Here is a 23,555-nt window from a genome sequence, read left to right as displayed (position 1 = left end):
AAAGAGAGGGGTTGGAAAAAGATATTCCATGCAAATGGAAACCAAAAGAAACCTGGAGTAGCAGTTCTCATATCAGACAAAACAGACTGTAAAATAAAGACTATTAGAAGAGACAAAGAAGGACACTACATAATGATCAAGGGATCGATCCAAGAAGAAGATATAACAATTGTAAATATTTATGCACCCAACATAGGAGCACCTCAATACATAAGGCAAATACTAACAGCCATAAAAGGGGAAATTGACAGTAACACATTCATAGTAGGGGACTTTAACACCCCACTTTCACCAATGGACAGATCATCCAAAATGAAAAGAAATAAGGAAACACAAGCTTTAAATGATACATTAAACAAGATGGACTTAATTGATATTTATAGGACATTCCATCCAAAAACAACAGAATACACATTTTTCTCAAGTGCTCATGGAACATTCTCCAGGATAGATCATATCTTGGGTCACAAATCTAGCCTTGGTAAATTTAAGAAAATTGAAATTGTATCAAGTATCTTTTCCAACCACAACGCTCTAAGGCTAGATATCAATTACAGGAAAAGATCTGTAAAAAATACAAACACATGGAGGCTAAACAATACACTACTTAATAACGAAGTGATCACTGAAGAAATCAAAGAGGAAATCAAAAAATTCCTAGAAACAAAAGACAATGAAAACACGATGACCCAAATCCTATGGGATGCAGTAAAAGGAGTTCTAAGAGGGAAGTTTATAGCAATACAATCCTACCTTAAGAAACAGGAAACATCTCAAATAAACCACCTAACCTTGCACCTAAAGCAATTAGAGAAAGAAGAACAAAAAAACCCCAAAGTTAGCAGAAGGAAAGAAATCATCAAGATCAGATCAGAAAGAAATGAAAAAGAAATGAAGGAAATGATAGCAAAGATCAATAAAACTAAAAGCTGGTTCTTTAAGAAGGCAAACAAAATTGATAAACCATTAGCCAGACTCATCAAGAAAAAAAAGGAGAAGACTCAAATGAATAGAATTAGAAATGAAAAAGGAGAAGTAACACCTGACACTGCAGAAACATAAAGGATCATGAGAGACTACTACAAGCAACTATATGCCAATAAAGTGGACAACCTGGAAGAAATGGACAAATTCTTAGAAATGCACAACCTGCCAAGACTGAATCAGGAAGAAATAGAAAATATGAACAGACCAATCACAAGCACTGAAATTGAAACTGTGATTAAAAATCTTCCAACAAACAAAAGCCCAGGACCAGATGGCTTCACAGGCGAATTCTATCAAACATTTAGAGAAGAGCTAACCCCTATCCTTCTCAAACTCTTCCAAAATATAGCAGAGGGAGGAACACTCCCAAACTCATTCTACGAGGCCACCATCACCCTGATACCAAAACCAGACAAGAATGTTACAAAGAAAGAAAACTACAGGCCAATATCACTGATGAACATAGATGCAAAAATCCTCAACAAAATACTAGCAAAGAGAATCCATCAGCACATTAAAAGGATCATACACCATGATCAAGTGGGGTTTATCTCAGGAATGCAAGGATTCTTCAATATATGCAAATCAATCAATATGATACACCATATTAACAAATTGAAGGAGAAATACCATATGATCATCTCAATAGATGCAGAGAAAGCTTTTGACAAAATTCAACACCCATTTATGATAAAAACCCTGCAGAAAGTAGGCATAGAGGGAACTTTCCTCAACATAATAAAGGCCATATATGACAAACCCACAGCCAACATCGTCCTTAATGGTGAAAAACTGAAAGCTTTTCCACTAAGATCAGGAAGAAGACAAGGTTGCCCACTCTCACCACTCTTATTCAACATAGTTTTGGAAGTTTTAGCCACAGCAATCAGAGAAGAAAAGGAAATAAAAGGAATCCAAATCGGAAAAGAAGAAGTAAAGCTGTAACTCTTTGCAGATGACATGATACTATACATAGAGAATCCTAAAGATGCTACCAGAAAACTACTAGAGCTAATCAATGAATTTGGTAAAGTAGCAGGATACAAAATTAATGCACAGAAATCTCTGGCATTCCTATACACTAATGATGAAAAATCTGAAAGTGAAATCAAGAAAACACTCCCATTTACCATTGCAACAAAAAGAATAAAATACCTAGGAATAAACCTACCTAAGGAGACAAAAGACCTGTATGCAGAAAATTATAAGACACTGATGAAAGAAATTAAAGATGATACAAATAGATGGAGAGATATACCATGTTCTTGGATTGGAAGAATCAACATTGTGAAAATGACTCTTCTACCAAAAGCAATCTACAGATTCAATGCAATCCCTATCAAACTACCACTGACATTTTTCACAGAACTAGAACAAAAAATTTCACAATTTGTATGGAAAAACAAAAGATCCCGACTAGCCAAAGCTATCTTGAGAACGAAAAATGGAGCTGGAGGAATCACACTCCCTGACTTCAGACTATACTACAAAGCTACAGTAATCAAGACAGTATGGTACTGGCACAAAAACAGAAAGATAGATCAATGGAACAGGATAGAAAGCCCAGAGATAAACCCATGCATATATGGTCACTTTATTTTTGATAAAGGAGGCAGAAATGTACAGGGAAAAAGGACAGCCTCTTCAATAAGTGGTGCTGGGAAAACTGGACAGGTACATATAAATGTATGAGATTAGAACACTCGGTAACACCATACACAAAAATAAGCTCAAAATGGATTAAAGACCTAAATGTAAGGCCAGAAACTATCAAACTCTTAAGAGGAAAACATAGGCAGAACACTCTATGACATAAATCACAGCAAGATCCTTTTTGACCCACCTCCTAGAGAAATCGAAATAAAAACAAAAATAAACAAATGGGACCTAATGAAACTTCAAAGCTTTTGCACAGCAAAAGGAAACCATAAACAAGACCAAAAGACAACCCTCAGAATGGGAGAAAATATTTGCAAATGAGGCAACTGACAAAGGATTAATCTCCAAAATTTACAAGCAGCTCATGCAGCTCAGTAACAGAAAAACAAACAACCCAATCCAAAAATGGGCAGAAGACCTAAATAGACATTTCTACAAAGAAGATATACAGATTGCCAACAAACACATGAAAGAACGCTCAACATCATTAACCATTAGAGAAATGCAAATCAAAGCTACAATGAGATATCATCTCACACCGGTCAGAATGGCCATCATCAAAAAATCTATAAACAATAAATGTTGGAGAGGGTGTGGAGAAAAGGGAACCCTTTTGCACTGCTGGTGGGAATGTAGATTGATACAGCCACTATGGAGAACAGTATGGAGGTTCCTTAAAAAACTACAAATAGAACTACCATACAACCCAGCAATCCCACTACTGGGCATATACCGAGAAAACCATAATTCAAAAAGAGTCATGTACGAAAATGTTCATTGCAGCTCTATTTACAATAGCCAGGAGATGGAAGCAACCTAAGTGTCCATCAGCAGATGAGTGGATAAAGAAGATGTAGCACATATATACAATGGAATTTACTCACCCATAAAAAGAAAGGAAATTGAGTTATTTGTAGTGAGGTGGGTAGACCTAGAGTCTGTCATACAGAGTGAAGTAAGTCAGAAACAGAAAAACAGATACCGTATGCTAACACATATATATGGAATCTAAGGGAAAAAAATGTCATGAAGAACCTAGGGGTAAGACGGGAATAAAGACACAGACCTACTAGAGAACAGAGCTGAGGATATGGGGAGGGGGAAGGGTAAGGTGTGACAAAGTGAAAGAGTGGCATGGACATATATACACTACCAAACGTAAAATAGATAGCTAGTGGGAAGCAGCCGCATAGCACAGGAAGATCAGCTCGGTGCCTTGTGACCATCTAGAGGGGTGGGATAGGGAGGGTGGAGGGAGGGAGACGCAAGAGGGAAGAGATATGGGGACATATGTATATGTATAACTGATTCACTTTGTTATAAAGCAGAAACTAACCAGTGTAAAACAATTATACTCCAATAAACATGTAAAAAAAAAAGCTAATTATGTAGTACAGGGAATAAAGCAAAAAAGAAAGGAGAAATTAAAATACGATAGAATTATTAAAGTCATATCAATTTAATAAAATTCTAATAAACAAAATAGCTGATATCTGCATAAAAAGACAGCTTATAGAAAAAGTGGGAGATGCCACATTTATCTTACGAGTACCTATATTTACTGAACCTTAACACTAAATAAAGGCCTTTAAGGATAATGCTGCTCCTTCAGACAAAAGGTGAGCACTTTACACGAGCTGGGACACTCAAAGACAACACAGCCTAACCATATTCCGGAGAAGGAAAACAGCATCAGGTCACTTTATTCGACTGTGAACAAGTTATAGAGCACAAAACTGAAGAGAGGGAGGCAGGGATTCGGGAACTGTCTGAACCCAAAAGACACATTTACCGATCCCCAAACTGTCTCAGTCTCTGCCAAATCAATGTCCCTACCCAGCTGCTAAACTCAAACTAACCAAGCTATTCCATATTTAAGGAGCACTGTTCTTAAAGCCAGGTGAGGGCTAGAACTAGTGCTTGGCCTCTATTCTGTACCCTGGAAGAACTAGCATTTGTGTACTCCCTGAGGAGCATCTTCCCCTACTCACCCCTATTTATTCCCACACAGTCTGCCTATAATTTTGTCTCAGGTTCTCATTTAGATTCTATTCCTCTGATAAAACTGGTACCATTCAGAATGCTAACACACTGGGTTATAGCCCTGATGGTTTAAAATTTAACAGAATCTCCCCAGAGGCCAAATCCTATCCATCTACCCCAGCTCTGATTTTTAAGAGTGTGAATCTAAGCCAGAATGACTGGGCTAAAATTCTAACTCCTTCACTTATTAACTGTGTGATCTTAGACAGGTTACTTAACCTCTCTGTGTTTTAGTTTTCTCATCTGAGAATGAACACGATAACAGTACAGTCAGCTTTCCATATCCATGGGTTCCGCATCTACAGAATTCAACCAGCTGTGGATTGAAACTATTTGGAAAATAAATTCCAGAAAGTTCTAAAAGGCAAAACTTGAATTTGCTGTGCACCAGGCAACTATATACATAGCATATGCATTGTGTTAGGTATAAGTAATCTAGAGATGATTTAAAGTACACAGGAGGATATGAGTAGGTTATATACAAATACTATGCCACTTTATGTAAGGAACTTGAGCATCCATGAATTTTGGTATCCACAAGGGTCCTGGAACCAATCCCCTACGGATACCAAGAAATGACTGTATTACTTTGCAGAGTATTATGAAGAATAAAGTAATTAATAAAAGTAAAGTATTATATTTGAAATAGTTTTTCACTCATAGTAAATGCTCATCATTTTTTTTTTTAAGTAGAACTCTTTCATTTTCACTGTCTAAACGTCAGTCAATATACTGGGAGAGCCAGAGAAAGCCCTTGCCATAGTATTTATTAACCATCATGTGTAGTTTTACATCTGATCAGAAACTCCTCCTGCATGTGCTCCAATCTTCCAATAAGACCCTTTGATAATAGATGTCAGCTCATATCTGACTGGAGTTTGCCTTTTGAATACCAGCGTCAGCAGCTAGCTACCTCCTTTGCGGTGAATGCTTCTCTTGCATTAGTTCTCCTAGCCTTGGTCCCACGATTTCAGGTTTCCCCACTGTTCCACTGCTAGGGTCCCAGTGAATCTCATGGTTGAAAAATCACAGGCCTTAACAACTTCTGCTTTTGGTCATGTTATTGTTCTGCTCAAAATTCTCATTTCCAAAATGGACTTTCCATATGAGGTCCTTTTGAACTGACTCCTGCTTTTCTTTTCCACCTCATATCACACTTCTGTACTTTATATGAATCAGGTTATCACCTAGAATATTCATCCATCTCCAATGAGTGCCCTGCCATGCCTTAACCCACCTTGTTCCTAATACTTGGAATGCTCCTCTCCATTTTTTTTTTTTTTTTTTGCGGTACACGGGCCTCTCACTGTTGTGGCCTCTCCTGTTGCGGAGCACAGGCTCCGATGCGCAGGCTCAGCGGCCATGGCTCACGGGCCCAGCCGCTCCGCGTCATGTGGGATCTTCCTGGACCGAGGCACGAACCCGTGTCCCCTGCATCAGCAGGCGGACTCTCAACCACTGCGCCACCAGGGAAGCCCTCTCCACATTTTTGTCTACCTAAATCCTACCCCACAAAGCTCAATTCAAAAGTTACTATCTTCACAAAGCTCTTCCTGATTTCCTAACAGGAAATAATTTTTACCTTCTGGCTGGAATAGCTCTTTTAACACTTATAGTCTCTTTTTCTCTTACCTCTAAGAAATCACTTATAAATTGTATGTATTCATATATATAAAACTTGTTATTCTTTGTTGTTGCAATTATTGTTGGCTTGTTGTATATTCATAGTGCCTAACAGTTACAGTCTCAAGGTAAAAGTTTCACCAAAAGAGAAGCATTCAGAACAAGACCTTAGATCTACCTGTACTAGATAGGGTACCACAAAAGAGCTTAGAACATAGGTCTTTAAATAAGATAGAAATCTTTTTCTCTTGTCATAGTACAAAGAGAGGCAGGCAGTATAGAGCATGTTATCCAGAGACCCATATGGGTCAGGCTGCTCTGACATCCTTGAAGAGTTAGCTACCAACTTTAGTATCAAGGTGATTGTTATTCCTTAGCCAGTAGGAAGAGTGAAAAAAAAAATAGGGGGGCAAGCAGTTCCCTTTTAAATAAACTGCACACAGGGCTTCCCTGGTGGCACAGTGGTTGAGAGTCCGCCTGCCGATGCCCCCGTCTGGGAAGATCCCCCATGCCGTGGAGCGGCTGGGCCCGTGAGCCATGGCTGCTGAGCCTGAGCATCCGGAGCCTGTGCTCCGCAACGGGAGAGGCCGCAATGGTGAGACGACCGCGTACCGCAAAAAAATAAAAATAAAATAAATAAATAAATGAATTGCACACATTATCTGACTCACATTCTACTGGCTTGAATTTTCTCACATGGAAGACAGGGACTCTAGCTGTGTGTCTGGGTGATGTTTGCTCTACTAAAACTAAGAAGAGTTATATTATTAAAAGAAAGGACAATGGATATGATTACATTTTGTTACATGTAAATACTGTTATATTACCCACACTCCTTATCACTCTCCCCCTTCCAGGGACCTATTCATGCATTAATATTACACATGTGTGTACACACACACACACACACACACACAGAGGCAGACAGTGCTAAATGCCTACCAATATCCAGTTTCTCCTTCTTCGTTACTCACAGAATCTTGATTTTATTTGGAGCTGCAGTGTGCCCAACTAGGAGGTTACATTTCCCAGCCTTCTAGAGATGGCCTATGGAGGAGAGGAAGTTGTTGGGTAGAATTTCCAGGGAAGTTCTTTAAAGGATGCTGTCTCACATGGGAAAAGTTCTTCCATCTTCATATTTCTTTCCATTTGAGCTACAATGGCTGGAGCAGCAGCAGCCATTATGTAACCATAGTGAAAGGCCAATAAAACTGCAGAGACCTTGGCCCTCACACCCTTGAACCATATGAACCAATGTCAGCTACTACCTTACAGATTTTCTAGGAAAATAAGAGAAAAATAAATCCTATGTGATTATGCTACAACAGTTCCATTTCCATGTATTTAGATGTCTGTATTTATAAAACTTCCCCAAAATATGATCACTCATATATAAAGCTATCTCAAATTATTAAGCATGTTCAAAACTTTGCCCTGAAACTTGGTCCTTCCTTAGTTTTTCCCATCATGTAAGCTGTACCATCACCTACCCAGTGGCTTGGAACAGAAATCTGATAATAGTCCTTGACAATCCTTCTCCTTTATCTCTACTCCTCTACATAATCTTAAATGTTTCAATCTACTCTATTTCTACTACAGCTGCTCTAACTTTAGTCCTTATCCTTGTGGTCTCAACTTACGAGAGTCTGTCCTATGGGACTGCTCTCTGTGTTTGCCTAAGTGCAAGTTTTATCATCTGTAACCCACTCCTTGCAGGGCTTTGAAACCAAAGCTCAAGTTTGCCATGGTATACAAATACCCTTAGTAGCTTCAGCATTTCCATCATCTTTGTGGACTCCTACCTTCTCCTGTACATTGACTTGATAAATACTATGTATCTTTCCAGTATTTCAATGCTTTTAAGAAATGAAATTTAATTACATTCAGTATTTTTAGTTGAATGGGGTGAGGGGCAGGCAGGATACCTAGCCAGCCAGATTTGGTGATTTACCTTTTTTTTTTTTTTTTAAGTTCTGAGCTTACATTTGGTAGATTTTAATCAGTAGAAATTCCAAAGGCCAGAATTTGGGAAGTATTCCCCCACAAAGATTTGAATTTGCTTCGGCATGGGACTGACGGAAGACTGCCTTGTCTCATTCAAGGTCATGGCTTAGTATGAGCTTTTCAGGTCCAGCTCCCCCACCATGTAGGGGCCCAACGTTAGTCTCTAGATCCCAATGGGACCAGCATTTGCCTTAAGACAATACCATCTGCTATCTTATGGCTCACAGTTCCCTGCTCTAGTTTCAACTCCTCTTCCTCTCTCTTCCCCTTCTCTCCTTTTAATTTTTTGGTTTTGATTTTTCTTGATCCAGGGAGATTTCCCTTATTTTGGTAGAGTCAGCAATGCTTAAAAAAATACATGTTCTAATTTAGGCAGGGTCTAGCTGAACTATAGCAGGAGAGTTCCTCAGAAAAATCATACACGGCTGGAAATGGAAGTAAAGCACATGCTCTTTTGAAAAAAGAAACCACACTTTATTCTTCTACATCCTCCAAACTTCTAGCATTAAAAGATGAAAGCAGGGCTTCTCTGGTGGCGCAGTGGTTGAGAGTCCGCCTGCCGATGCAGGGGACACGGGTTCGTGCCCTGGTCGGGAAGATCCCACATGCCGCGGAGCGGCTGGGCCCGTGAGCCATGGCCGCTTAGCCTGCGCGTCCGGAGCCTGTGCTCCGCAACGGGAGAGGCCACAACGGGAGAGGCCCAAGTACCACAAAAAAAAAAAAAAAGATGAAAGCAAACAAAGAGATTTGATTAATAAAATACATATTACATGAGATAGAAAATACTGTTAAATCTTTACTGAAAAGACAGCAATTGTGTGCACTGCTGCAATGATGAGATTAATTCACTGCTATTTACTTGACTAAGAAATTAGTCATACCTTTCTGTAGCTACAATACATGGTGTAATGCTGATAATAACTAGCTAATACTATCTTAGGAGTTTTTAACAGTATATACTGAATATCCAAAAGATCTCAAAATATAAGATACATTTATTTTTAAGCAGTATGTTACAATTTCAAATAACATGCTCAAAGTATTTTCCTTCAACATCCAGATACCTTTCCAGGTGAAGTACCTCTAAATTTAAAGCAATGAAACCAATTGTTAATTCTAAAAGACACTGAAGATGACTATATAAGAATCTAGCCTCCTCCCTTAAAATTCCTACTGGTGACATATTGAGAAACAATTTACAGTAAGAAAGGTATCATATCCCCTTAACAAATTTCTATTTGATACAGAAATGGCAGGACCAGGTTGAAAGATGCCACTACAAGATGATCTACAGCCCTCCTTTGGTTAAAAAAACAAAAGGAGATGGAGAGCTCTAGGGAGGATCACCTTAATTCCCCGGTAAAACATTAAGGCCGGGGTAAACATGAAGGTAGGCCATAGGCTTTCAAGGGTTACACCACTCATATTTGACTCTGCAGATCTGCAGTATTTGGAGGCACTAATGATATTAGCAGACTCCCTGACATTGGGCTGGGAAGAGGTAGGGAGAGACCAAGCATAAGTCTCTGCCCAGACAAGGGCTGCTTCTAGAAGGAGCTCCTATTAAGGCCACTCAATAAGCTCTATGAAACCACCTGATCTGACTTTGTAGGACCCCAGCTCTTTCTCTACTCGTGCTACACTCCTAGGCCTCAGATATGATCATATAAACATACAGGAAAAGAAAATTACCATTCATTCTTCGGACTGGGCCTGAATGACTCAGTTACAGCACTAACATCAATTTCTGGCAGAATACATAGCAGGTTGACACGTTAGGCTGAAAAAACACATACACATGATAAAGTCCAGAGGCAGAAAAAAAGCGCTGCTTCTGTCTTGTGTTCACTTTTAACAGAAAAAAAAAAATTTCCCAGGAAACTCTCTAGTAGATATGCTCCTCATTGATAAGAACTGTGTCTCATATCCTTTCCTAAATAAATGGAATTACCATAACTAATTTAGATTGAGAGTCACGTATTTCTGAGGCTATAGCAGGGCTCAATCTTCCTAATAACTGATGCTTGAACAAAATCATAGTTCAGTTAGCAAGGAAGAAGAGAGATGTGGATCTGGATAGGTAACCAGTAGTGTTTGCTCAGCATGTTTCTACCTTTATGGGAAAAACAACCAAAAGAAGTTCTCTCTCAAACTTCAGGGGGAAGATATAATATCAATATTTCAAATTAATTATGATAATGATAATATTAAGACAAAACACTGAAACAAGTCAAGCTTGGGAAAACATATATATTCTATAAAGCACTGCATTAAATAATACTGTTTCTGGTATTTCGTGTTCTCCTAGGAACTACTGGCTTATAATGTATAAATATTTAAAGCAGTTTTTAAAACATATGGTAGAACTTTGGTATTCATAATTGCTCAGAGAGTTTTGAGGTATTTTTGAAAATTAACATTCATGACAGACCACCTCTATGGTCTACCACAGCATACTGGGTAAACATATTCATGTAAAACACATATTGTTTACATAGTACACATCATCATAAAAAGTTGCAGTGTACATACCAGACTTTTCTACTGTACTATGTTGGACTATTAATAACTCAAATTTACATCCCAAAGGGCAACACTGCCCCAATCCAAACTTAAAAACAGCTGTGCAAACAAACTGAGGGTTAGAGGCAGGTGTGTAAGATATGAAGGGAGAGACACATGCCATACTTGATTATTCAGAAATATAACTCCATGGAACCTAGTCCTAGACATATGACAGGAAATACTCTAACCTTGTCCATGCGAACACCTTGTCCTATAAGTTAGTTATTTTAATATAATGATCAAACTGTACAGTGGTGGATTTCTATTTTAGCAAGGAATACTAGGACTATATAGCATATGCCATATATACAAAATAAGACCACATCCATATTCCATCTTTGCAAACAGTCACTGCTAAGTAGACAAGAACAAACTGTTTGCTGTTGTCTGCCTTCACACACACAGAGACGTCACTGCTCATCAGTAAAGTTAAGCTATCAAAATTCTAGTGGTGCTCATAATAATTATCTTGGACATTCTTTTCTTGTTCTACATTTTTCCCCTTGATTTTGTCTAGTTTCTAAACCTTAACTTTATTGTGCATTTATGCCCTCTATGTTTGGTTTCCCCGGGTTTTCACTCTGAGCTCTATGCTTCAAGGACTTTTGGGGGGGTGGTTAATTACTTTGCACTCTAGACTCTGATATACCCTTGTGGACCCTTCTGGGTTCAGCCTTTGGTTTGGATATGCAAACGAGCACATGAGCAGAGTCCACCTAAGTCTCTGCATGGGAGAGTTTAACTACGAATAACCTTGAATATATTTCTATAGAACATCTTCTAAAATTGTCTTCTTAGGAACCATAACAAACACTTGTTTTCAACGATGCTGTTCATCAGAATTACCTATAGTGCTTCTTAAAAATACTTATATTCAAATCCCACCCTTAGAGATTATACATTAGAAGGCCAGAAGTGGGTCCCAGGCATCTAGACACCGAAACTGTCATATACGATCCAACTGGGCAGCCAGAGTTGAGAAACAGTGTGATAAAAATTGCAGGAGATGGTTCATATCTTCTCTCCTTTTACTATAGCCAAGATAAGGCAAGAAAAATGGAAACAGGGGTGTGGGAAAGACAGAAGGGAGTGACTTTTGCCAGCTGGTTTTTGAGATGAGAAAATGTGGCAGTCCAAAGCTAGACAAAACTGCAACATGAACCAAGGTTGCTTTTGTTATTCCTATCACTTATTTTTCTCCTATCTCTTGGCTTTCCAACTCTTTCCTTCCAAAGTATTTGAAGGTACTCACATTGCATACATCTTCACCTAATTCATCATATCACTTAGTCCTGTTTCTTCCTGCTTACTCTTTGTTTTTTCTGACGAGCAAGGTTCCCAACCCTCTGTTCTTTTCAGGTATTTATGAGGAAATCAAATAACATTAAGGTATTACTATTAGCTTTAACCACTTAAGCTTAGTATTGTTTACCTGATAATCTCAATGATTCTCAATGGTTAAGATATTTTTGACAGGAAGGCCTTTCCATGAATTAACTCTGCCTGTAAGAAGGGAAAATGAGAGTTTGTGGCTGCCAGTCACTGTCATTAACAAACCTTTCCAACACTTTTTCTTGCCTGAGTCCTGGGCCCAAAGTCATCCTATCGATGCAGTGAACAAGGTAACTGCCACTCAATTATCTATTCAACACACATTGTACAAACATTGATCAACATGAACCATGTTTGAGGCAATGTGCTTAGTTCTGAAGATACAAAAGTGAATAAAAACTAGTGTCTACACTCTACTCATAAATCTATCAAATCTTTCCATGGCAGAAACGAAGTGGGAGAGGCTGAAGATGTGGATGCACTAACCCTTCTTCTTCCTTCAGATTGTGCAAAGGCCTCTCTATTGAATATGCCTTATTCAAAGATATTTCTCATTTCAGTCTGAACACCTGGTCAATAAATTCTTCTAAACAATTTAATGCAATAGTGTGTTAGAAAAGTTAACTAAAGTGGTCTCATAACCCAAAGGTCTCTCTCTAATCTTTTTACTTAGCTCTAAAAATATATATCTTCCCTTATGTCTGTTTATACTTTATTAAAACACATTATAAATACGTATAATTAAGAATATTAAGCAACTATTTGACTAGGGAAAAAAAAGGTACCTAAAGACTGACAGAAAATGGACAGGCACAGGAGCAACTGGTCACTCTCTTAATTTTTTTCCTACCCTGGCAAGTAGCTTCTGCCAACCCCCTTAAAGAACAGAACTAAAGAACCAGACATCAGATGAAAAATGTACCAATGACATATCCTGGTTGTCATAAAATAACGACAGCCACTTAAATCTGAATTTCTTTACATACTCAACAAAAACCAGACAGAGAATAGATAAAATTACTCATAAGCCACATGTACACTACACATTTTGATTTAAATGTAAGTGAAGAAATAAACATCTCAAGCCAGCAGAACCAGGTCTGGAGATCACTTCAGAAGGAGAGTCAGATGTAGAAAAATGTGCGTGACAGAGAACAGAGCGCGCTGCCAAAAGAGAGGATCCCCACTCGTGGTGTAAAGTACAGAGATTAGGTCTGAGACCTGACGATACTGAGCAATGGCTGCAAGGGTCCAGCCCCACCAGAGATGGCAGACTTAAGATGTATCACCTAAAGAGGAGAGGGAGGCCCTTTGGAAGGGGAAGGCATTTGGGGGGGCATGATGATAAAGTGAAAGAAGGAAGTGGGCAACTGAAATTAAAGATCTTACACTGTAAGACAGTATCTCTGAATTGAAAGACACACCAAACGGCTACACCTACCCTGAACTAAGCCAATTATTAAAAAAACCCATTTCATTGTACGTATAGAACAGGAAGCTCTTGAACTAAGAACAAAAACTTCCCTATCCAAAATTTTATGCTTGCTGATCCAGGAAAACACTTTGCATTTAATATTTTAAAAGCTGTAAAACTGTGATTGTATTAAAGTATTTTTTTTTTCATTTCTTTTAGGAAAGATGCACAAAAAGGGCTAAAAACTAATGTAAATATTTGGGTATATACTTTAGAATTGTTGGGAGCCAAGAAGTTTTCGCCATTAGAAGATGGCCGACACCCTGCTTCTCTTCCTGATTTATGAGATAGAAGTTCGCGCCTAAAATGAAAGCCCGCGCACGCAGCACCAATGATGATTAGCCAAGTACTTCCCTTATTCTGAATCCCGCCCCCCTTTCTCTGCAGTGTATAAATACAGCTACCGCAGCAATAAAAGTTTGAGGCTTGATCAGGATTTTGTCTTGCCGCCATTCTTTCGCGTCTCCTGCCCTTCCCCCTTTTTTCAACCCCCACAGGTTCCTCCTCGGACTCACAAGGATTTGTCCTGCTGGTCGGGACTCCCGGGGACGCCCGGGGCCGTACACAATTGGCGCCCAACGTGGGGCTCGAGGAACGGATCCTGACGGAGGTAGCACGCTTACGAACGCCTGGCCAGGCACCCACTGAGCCGCCGCGAGACTTACTCGAAAGTGCAGCTTGATTAGGTCCCCGGAGGACTGGCCGCCCTTCGGCAGTCGTGACCTGAGGATACGGTAAGCGGAGCTATAAATATGGGACAGGAATTGAGTTCCCATGAACTCTTTCTTCAGGGGATCGAGGATTCCCTCAAGATGCGGAAGATTAAGGCTAGAAAAAATTTGCGTGAATTTTTTATGTTCTTGTCTGATGTTTGCCCATGGTTCCCACAGGAAGGGACAATAGATAAAAAATGCTGGAATCGTGTAGGAAATTGTTTAAATGATTATTATCAAACCTTTGGGCCTTCTAAAGTGCCTGTGACTGCATTTTCGTATTGGAATTTAATTAGGGAGATTCTCATGGGTCATTTTTTTGACCCCGATGTCCAAAAGGTTGTAGAGACCGGGGAAACAATTCTTAAAGCAGCCTCTCGTCTCCATTCAGCTTGTCCATCCGTTACCATTGATATGGGTTCAAATGAAGAGTTCCCAAAAAATTCCAGAAACCGGTCATCATTATCCCACAGATGATAAAGTTATCCCAAAGATTTATCCTTCCCTTACTGCTATTAAGGGTGATCCCAATGATGACCAGCTTTCCCCCCAAGATCAGGAAACTCTCGATGAGCAGGCTGCTCGTTATCATCGCAATGATAATCCCTGGGGATTCCCCCTTTTGAAGCCTCCACCATCTTATAATACTCCTCATCAGATGCCTGCCTTTAGCGCCCCTGCTCCCATTGCCCCCGATTGATCCCCTTCGACAGGCTAAGATGGCCTTAACCCAGGAAATTTCCTCTTTGGGAGATGTTTTACAACAAAAACGGGAACGCTTGGATCTCCTAAAGGAGCTTAAGGCCCTTGAGGTGGAGCTTACTTCTTTTAATGTCTCGAACGGTCCCAATAAACCCCCGCTTCGACAAAAACCAGGATCCATTAAGTTAGCCTTCCCTGTTACTCGCAGTCAAAATTTACCCACTCAAGGTGAAATTCAAGCTGAAGATAGTGAGGAAGGGGAAGAGGAAGAGGGAGAAGAATCTCCTGAACCTGATGAGGGACCAGATATTCATAATTCTTCTGGGGGCGGCCCTTTTGAACATAAATATCGCCGCCTCAATTTAAAACATATAAAAGATTTAAAATCTGCTGTCAATAATTATGGGCCCACAGCCCCTTATACATTGGCAATCTTGGAGGGATTAAGCGATCGCTGGCTGACCCCAAATGATTGGCTTACCCTGGCTCGGGCCACCCTTTCTGGGGGAGATTTTGTTTTATGGCGCACTGAATTTGCAGAAAATTGTAGAGAAACTGCCCAAAGAAATGCTGAAAACAGAACTTCCCGATCATGGACCCGAGATAAATTACTTGGCCGTCCCCCCTATGAATCCAATGAGTCTCAGGCTGCTTTTCTCCCTGGTTTGTTGGCTCAAATACAACATGCTGGCCTTAAGGCCTGGCGCCGTCTTCCGCCTAAGGGTTCGCCCACAACTTCCTTGGCAAAAATTCGCCAGGGACCAGAAGAGCCTTATTGTGAGTTTATTAGCCGCCTCACGGACGCCGCCGAGCGTGTAGTGGGTGATAGTGAAACTGATAATGCCTTTGTTAAACATTTAGCTTATGAAAATGCCAATCCGGCCTGCCAAGCTGCCCTTCGGGCTCATCGTGGTGGTAGCCTGGCTGATTACATTAAGTTGTGCTCCGGAATTGGTCCCTCCCATTCTGTTGGTCTTGCGATTGGAGCTGCTCTAAAAGATTTTATTAAAGATACATCCGTCCTAGATAAACAACAAAAAACTTGCTATAATTGCAAACAACCTGGACATTTTGCCCGGAATTGTTCATTACATAGACAAGGACAGTCATTAAAGGCTAACCCACAACAACCCCAATATCAATCCCGGGCTCCTCCCACCACCGTTTGCCCTCGTTGTAAAAGAGGCAAACATTGGTCTTCAGAATGTTTTTCAAAAACGGATATAAATGGCCAATTGCTCCCCAAAAAACAGGCCAGCCCCTGGCCCCTTCCTTGGAACCAAACCAAGGGGCAATTCGGTTTGTTCCTCAAAAATCTGGACAAGTTCCCTGCACCCAGATGTTGGCTCCCTCTGTCGAGCCACACCCGGAAGCGCAGGATTGGACCTCTGTGCCTCCACCGACTCAATATTAGTCCCAGAACAAGGAGTACAACCAATTCCCACAGAAGTTTATGGCCCCCTGCCCCCAAATACTTTTGGTTTAATTTTAGGAAGAGGTAGTTCCGCTTTGGCTGGCCTCCAAATTATACCTGGTGTTATTGATAATGATTATTCAGGTCAAATTACCCTTTTGGCATCTGCTTTACAAGGCCCTATATCAATCCCTAAAGGTCAAAGGATAGCACAGTTAGTATTGTTGCCCCTAAATTCTTTAAATAAGAGCCATACTAATTGTCCTAGAGCAGATGCTGCTTTTGGCTCCTCAGATGTTTATTGGGTCCAACAAATTACTCCTGAAAGGCCACTCCTAACCCTGTGGTTAGATGGAAAGAAATTTGAGGGTTTAGTCGATACAGGAGCCGATGCAACAGTTATTTCGGAAAAATATTAGCCCTCCTCTTGGCCTTGTACAGTGTCTATAACTCATTTACAAGGCATAGGACATTCTACCAATCCTAAACGGAGTTCTAAAGTTCTTACATGGATAGATACTGAAGGTAATACTGGACAGGTACAACCTTATATTTTGCCACATATCCCGTTGAATCTTTGGGGACGTGACATCCTGTCACAATTAAAGTTAATCATGGCCAGCCCCAATGAGGTGGTGACCCAACAAATGCTAAACCAAGGGTTTCTACCAGGCTTAGGCTTAGGAAAAAATAATCAGGGTATTACACGACCTATTTCCCTGGCATCTAACATAAATCGCCAGGGCCTAGGCAGTTCGCCTTTTTCTTAGCGGCCATTGACCTTCCTGTGCCCCATGCGGACAAAATACGATGGAAAACTAATGATCCCGTTTGGGTGGACCAATGGCCTCTAACAGAAGAAAAACTTACAGCTGCCACAAAGTTAGTGCAGGAACAATTGGCCGCTGGACATTTAGAAGCCACTACTTCGCCATGGAATACCCCTATATTTGTGATAAAAAAGAGATCTGGCTCATGGCGACTTCTCCAAGATCTTAGGGAAATTAATAAAACAATGTTTACTATGGGAGCTTTACAGCCTGGCTTGCCTTCTCCTATTGCCATTCCAGCTGGCTATTTTAAAATCATTATTGATCTTAAAGATTGCTTTTTTACTATCCCTCTCCATCCTCAGGATAGAGAGCGTTTTGCATTTAGTCTCCCAGTAATTAATTTTAAAGGCCCAATGCCACGTTTTCAATGGAAGGTCCTCCCGCAGGGTATGGCCAATAGCCCCACCTTATGTCAAAAGTTTGTTGCACAAGCTGTAGACCCTCTTAGGGCTCGTTGGCCTGGTATCTATATCATTCATTATATGGATGATATTCTTTTGGCTGGAAAATCAACTGATGAACTCCTTAAGTGTTATCAAGATTTAAAAGATAATCTTGCTTCCTCTGGCCTTCAAATTGCTTCAAATAAGGTACAATTAAAAGATCCATACTATTATCTTGGTTTCGAATTAAACAAAAAAAATAATTACCACTCAAAAGATACACATACAAGTATCACATTTGCAAACCCTCAATGATTTTCAAAAATTTTGGGGAGATATTAATTGGCTACGACCGTATCTTAAACTTACTACGGGAGAGTTAAAACCCTTATTCGAAATTTTACAAGGGCCATCAGATCCCTTGTCACCCCGTAGGCTGACTAAGGAGGCTAAAAATTCTCTTCAATTAGTAGAAAAGGCCATTAGATGTCAACAGATTACCTTTTTAGATTATGGTCGTCCCTTTAGTTTGATTACTTGTGCCACTGCACATACACCCACTGGAGTCCTATGGCAAGATCATCCCCTCTTGTGGATACATTTGTCCACATCTCCTAATAAAGTGCTTAAGACCTACCCTTCCTTAGTAGCACAGGTTCTTACTTTGGGCAGAGAAAAAAGCCGTCAATTTTTTGGCAGAGATCCTGATCATTTGATTCTCCCCTATACCAAAGAAGAGCTTGGTTGGTTATTACAAACTGATGATAAATGGCTTGTTTCCTTATCCTCCTTTCAGGGTAATATTGATAATCATTATCCACCTGATAAGCTCCTTCAGTTTGCTAGAAAACATCTGTTTATATTTCCCAAAATCACTTCTGCTGTTCCTCTGGGAGATGCTGCCCTAGTATTCACTGATGGATCATCATCCGGTGTTGCTGTATTTGTTATAAATAATCAGCCCTATAGGGTACAGTCCCCCTTTTTATCAGCACAACTTGTTGAGCTTTTTGCCATTCTTCAGGTTTTTGAGATGTTACAGAATATCCCCTTTAATTTATATATGGACAGCTCATATATAGCTTTGTCCGTCCCCCTTTTAGAAACTGTTCCATATATTAAACCCTCTTCCAATGCTGTTCCCCTTTTTCAACAACTTCAAAGTCTTATACTTCGAAGACAAGCTTCTTTTTTTATTGATCATCTTAGGGCTCATACAGATCTTCCTGGACCCCTCTCTCAGGGCAATGATTTAGCTGATAAAAATGCCCGCCTGATGTGCACCGTAACCTCTGATTCTGTTTCTCAAGCTACTCAATTTCATCAGCTACATCATGTTAATGCACATACTCTTCGCTTAATGTTTAAGCTTACTCGAGAACAATCAAGACAAATTGTAAAAAATTGTCCAGGGTGCGTTACATTTTTACCTCTTCCACATCTTGGGGTAAACCCAAGAGGTCTATTACCTAATGAAATCTGGCAGATGGATGTTACCCATCTTGCTAAATTTGGAAAATTAAAATTTATTCATGTGTCCATTGATACCTTTAGCGGCTTTATATATGCCTCCCTTCAGGGAGGAGAAGCCACAAAAAACATTATTTCACATGTGCTCCAATGTTTTACAGTTTTAGGCAAGCCTCAAATAATTAAAACAGATAATGGGCCTGGGTATACCTCCCAGGCTTTCCAAGATTTTTGCACCCGGCTTCAAATAAAACATCTTACGGGAATTCCATATAACCCCCAGGGTCAAGGCATAGTAGAAAGAGCCCATCAAACCCTTAAAAATACCATTTCCAAGCTTAAAAATAATGATTTAACTGCTACAAAAAATTCCCCAAAAAATATTCTTAGTCATGCCCTGTTTGTAATTAATTTTTTACAATTAGATAATAATGGTAGATCTGCCGCCGATCGCCTTTGGCATCAAGAAACTAAAAATCAATATGCACAAGTTATGTGGAAAGACCCTTTGACCTTTAAATGGCATGGACCCGATCCACTCCTCATCTGGGGGAGGGGATCCGCATGTGTATATAATACCAAAGAAGGTGGAGCACGCTGGTTGCCTGAGCGCCTTATTAAACCTATAAGTTCTATAAAGTAATAAATTTTATCCAGGGCCCTTTTCCCTGAGATTGTATTTCTTTTTCTTTTTCAGAAAAAGATGGAGACCCTCCTAATATTGAAAGAGCGGCAGAGACGACATGAGCTATCCGTTGTGACCCTGATCCTGTCATCTTTGCTGGTTGTTGGACAGGCTGAAAGCACTCCCCACTTGCCTCAAAATTTAACCTGATACATTACCATCGCCTCGCCATTACAGAAGCAGAACCAAAGGATGATTCTGGCTGCCCCTCCACTGGAGCGGCATGAAACAGAGACATGCCTACCCCCCTCTTTGATGGAGGGTATGGGTACCGAGTTGAGCGTGGCAGCAAAGCATGCACAAGGGAAAACGCGTATATATGTATATACAAGGTAATCTCTGTTATTCCCTGTGAGTATACCTGAATTATGATAGAGGTTGGTATCTAAACATTGTTTTTGGCTTTTAGTAGCTAAGATTATCTTTGGCTCTACCTCTCCTCCCCAAAAGATACCAAGAGCCGATGAGTGTGGACACACATACCTTGTCCACGGGAGGATTCAGGTCACTACTCCCTCACTCGGTTAATGCCCACCTCCTTAAAAGAAATAAAAAGGGAGGAAATGTTGGGAGCCAAGAAGTTTTCGCCATTAGAAGATGGCCGACACCCTGCTTCTCTTCCTGATTTATGAGATAGAAGTTCGCGCCTAAAATGAAAGCCCGCGCACGCAGCACCAATGATGATTAGCCAAGTACTTCCCTTATTCTGAATCCCGCCCCCCTTTCTCTGCAGTGTATAAATACAGCTACCGCAGCAATAAAAGTTTGAGGCTTGATCAGGATTTTGTCTTGCCTCCATTCTTTCGCGTCTCCTGCCCTTCCCCCTTTTTTCAACCCCCACAGGTTCCTCCTCGGACTCACAAGGATTTGTCCTGCTGGTCGGGACTCCCGGGGACGCCCGGGGCCGTACACATAGAATAAATAACTTTTTAGGTTCACTTTTCCCCCCAATTTTTATCTTGAAAATTTTTTTACTCAGAGAAAAGTTGGAAATAATGGCATGACAAACATATATTCTTCATTTAAATTAAACTATTCTTAACTTTTTGCCAATTTGCTTTCTTTCTCTCACTCTGTGTATCTCTATATATGGACAATTTTACTTCTGTGTACTTTTCCTAAAAGATACTTTTTAGAACCCTGACATAAAAAATTCAAATTCAATTAACTCTTTTCCCCAAAAACCTTTGCCAGTTTTAAGGATGACCTGTTTCACCCAGGCAATTTTCAGTAGAATCATACAATCATCATTTTTACCGGTTGGAAATGACTAAATGACAAATAATCAAATTTTTACAGTCATCTGGGTTTTAAAATTGAGAAAAAGAGCAAGCAATACCATCTATATTCACACAACTTCCTGACCTAAAAATTCTTAGCAAGGGACACTGGATGTTGATAAACACTTCACTAAACTAACAGAAAAGAGAACTGCTAATATCAATAGATAACCATCTAACCTGAACCTGTGGTTTTGAAGCCATGTGTCTAGTAAGAGATATAACATATAAAATGGATCAAAGAGAGGAATTTCAGGAGCTGCTCTGGATGAAGGGTTGTAGGTGCTTTCAGTCCTGTCAACGTACTCTGTACTTTGCTCCTCAGGCACCTTCTCAGCCCAGGGAGCACAGTTTTCATACAATTGCACAGTTTTCTAGCTTTTTAAAATCATAGTATTTTGATCCTTCAAACTACAGTAAGAAACTTTTTGAGGGGACAAATATCAATATTCGTTACAAAATTGAGGCTTTGGAAATGAAAACAAACCTTGTCCATTCTATATTTATGACAAAATAACTTAGCTTTACTACCTTAGTAAATGTATATCTTACAAATATTTTTAAACCGAAGTTCTCTAAAAATACACCACACAAAAATTTCACATATTTGCAGTTTTCGGCATTCATTAAGACCATACTATGACTAAAAAATCTATAATAAAATACAATGCAAGTGATAGTTCATCAAATTTCATTTGATGTAACATTTCTAATATTGCAAGAATATCAGATATTATCTCAAATGTTAATTCAAAGTGACAGTAATGTCAACAACAAAAAAAGGAGAGATACAAAGCAGCCATTATGCTCAAATAAATAAAATTATGGGATATGAAGAATTGTACCTTTATGTGGGTTTTCAAACTCTTCAGATAAGAGGTGGTAGCAACAACCCACACTGCAAACTCCCTTGATTTCAGACTTGGAAGTAAATATTCGCAGAGTATTTGGAGCAAGATCACCACAAGTATGCAGACCTACCATCAAACAATCCTTAAAAAATGAGAAGAAAAAATAAATTTTGGAAATTAAAAGGAGGGTTAAAAAACATTTAAGTGTTTATTAGAAGATGTAGAGCTTTTTAAAATGATGAAATTTTACCTAGAAAGTATTGTATGTCTTTTATTTTCAGAACAAATAACTATTGCCTTTAAAGGCAAAATGACCGATCTTTTACCAAAACTGACATAACTTTCAGTTGATTTTCTAGTGTTTTTGGTTACTTACTCATTTGAATTTTCTCTGGTTTCTTTTACAACTAATATTTGCTTAATGACTACTCAAATTAACGCTGGATCAATACAACATAGCCTGCATTACTAGGACAAATTTATGATTTGAGACACATTAATACCTTACTAGTCAATTTTTAAAATTCACTTCTTCACCCATACCCATCGAAACTTATAAAACATTGTCATAAAAAAAAATTAAGTGTTGCTAAAAGTCTCCTTAGTTCATTCACTGCACCAAATATGACAAGATTAAATTCAATATAAAGTTTTTGTTCTAAATTTTATAACACGAATTTTATGTAACACCAACACCAAAAGTTTACTTAGTTCATTCACTGCATCAAATATGACAAGATTAAATTCAATATAAAGTTTTTGTTCTAAATTTTATAACACGAATTTTATGTAAAAATTCTATGAAATGTTCTCCTAATTACCCAAAGCGTAATTTAGATGTATACACATACAGAATGGGTGCACAGGCATGGACTCACAGAATCTTGATCAATATATCGTTTGTTTGTTTTAACTCTTCAGTTCCTTAGTTTCCTCTTCTGTAAAATGAGGCTAATAATAGTATCTCACCTCAATGGGTTATTGCAAGACTTTAATAAGTTAATACTGGTAAATGACTTTGTACAATCTCTGGCATCCAGTAAAATTCAGTAAACGTCTTCTATTCTTACATCAACATCATCATGTTATAAATTCAAAATAATAGACATTAAGTTGTAATCAAGTATATTTTTATAACTATCTTCAGAACAAATACAATTTTTTCACTTAAGTTATTTTACCAAAAATGTGATTTTAGCCCATATAATGTAGACATAGACAGAGCTGAAGTGTTACCTTTCTGAAGAAAATTAACTGTACCTGTAAGTTGCTTCAACCTGATAGAACATTCTGTCGCTTCAACCAACATTCTCTTCAAAGCACAATTTCTGGAGTGTTGTGCAACTATTTTGCTTTTCTCAATGATTACATAGTTTGGGTAGGTTTTATTTAGACATTATAATGTTATAAATAAAAAAGGAATTCAGAGAGAAAGGGCTTATTGCTAATTAAGGGTAGATAACAAAGACATAAATCTCTCTCTTTTAGGCTAGTTCTCCCTAAAGATAACACCAAAATATTTAATCTCATTTTTCAG

The 23,555-nt window shown here is 39.1% G+C and overlaps 1 protein-coding gene across 4 annotated transcripts in view; it reads right to left on the bottom strand.

Annotated features, from left to right (window-relative positions):
• METTL25 (methyltransferase like 25) overlaps positions 1–23,555 on the bottom strand; it is a 124,507-nt gene that overhangs the window by 75,446 nt on the left and 25,506 nt on the right. For all 4 annotated transcript variants that reach the window (XR_003432922.1, XM_027107115.1, XM_027107116.1 and 1 more), the window contains exon 5: positions 22,013–22,160. Coding sequence is in view for 3 of the 4 variants with exons in the window: in XM_027107115.1 (XP_026962916.1) it covers positions 22,013–22,160 (148 nt within the window). In the remaining variant the exon portion in view is untranslated. The remainder of the gene's footprint in view (positions 1–22,012; positions 22,161–23,555) is intronic.

This window comes from Aethalodelphis obliquidens, unplaced genomic scaffold (genome assembly GCF_003676395.1).
Source record: "Aethalodelphis obliquidens isolate GAN/ISIS:26980383/991018 unplaced genomic scaffold, ASM367639v1 scaffold8, whole genome shotgun sequence".
In the NCBI taxonomy this organism is placed as follows: domain Eukaryota; kingdom Metazoa; phylum Chordata; class Mammalia; order Artiodactyla; family Delphinidae; genus Aethalodelphis; species Aethalodelphis obliquidens.
Note: the sequence above shows the minus strand (reverse complement) of the source record. Positions and strands in the feature narration are given on the sequence as shown.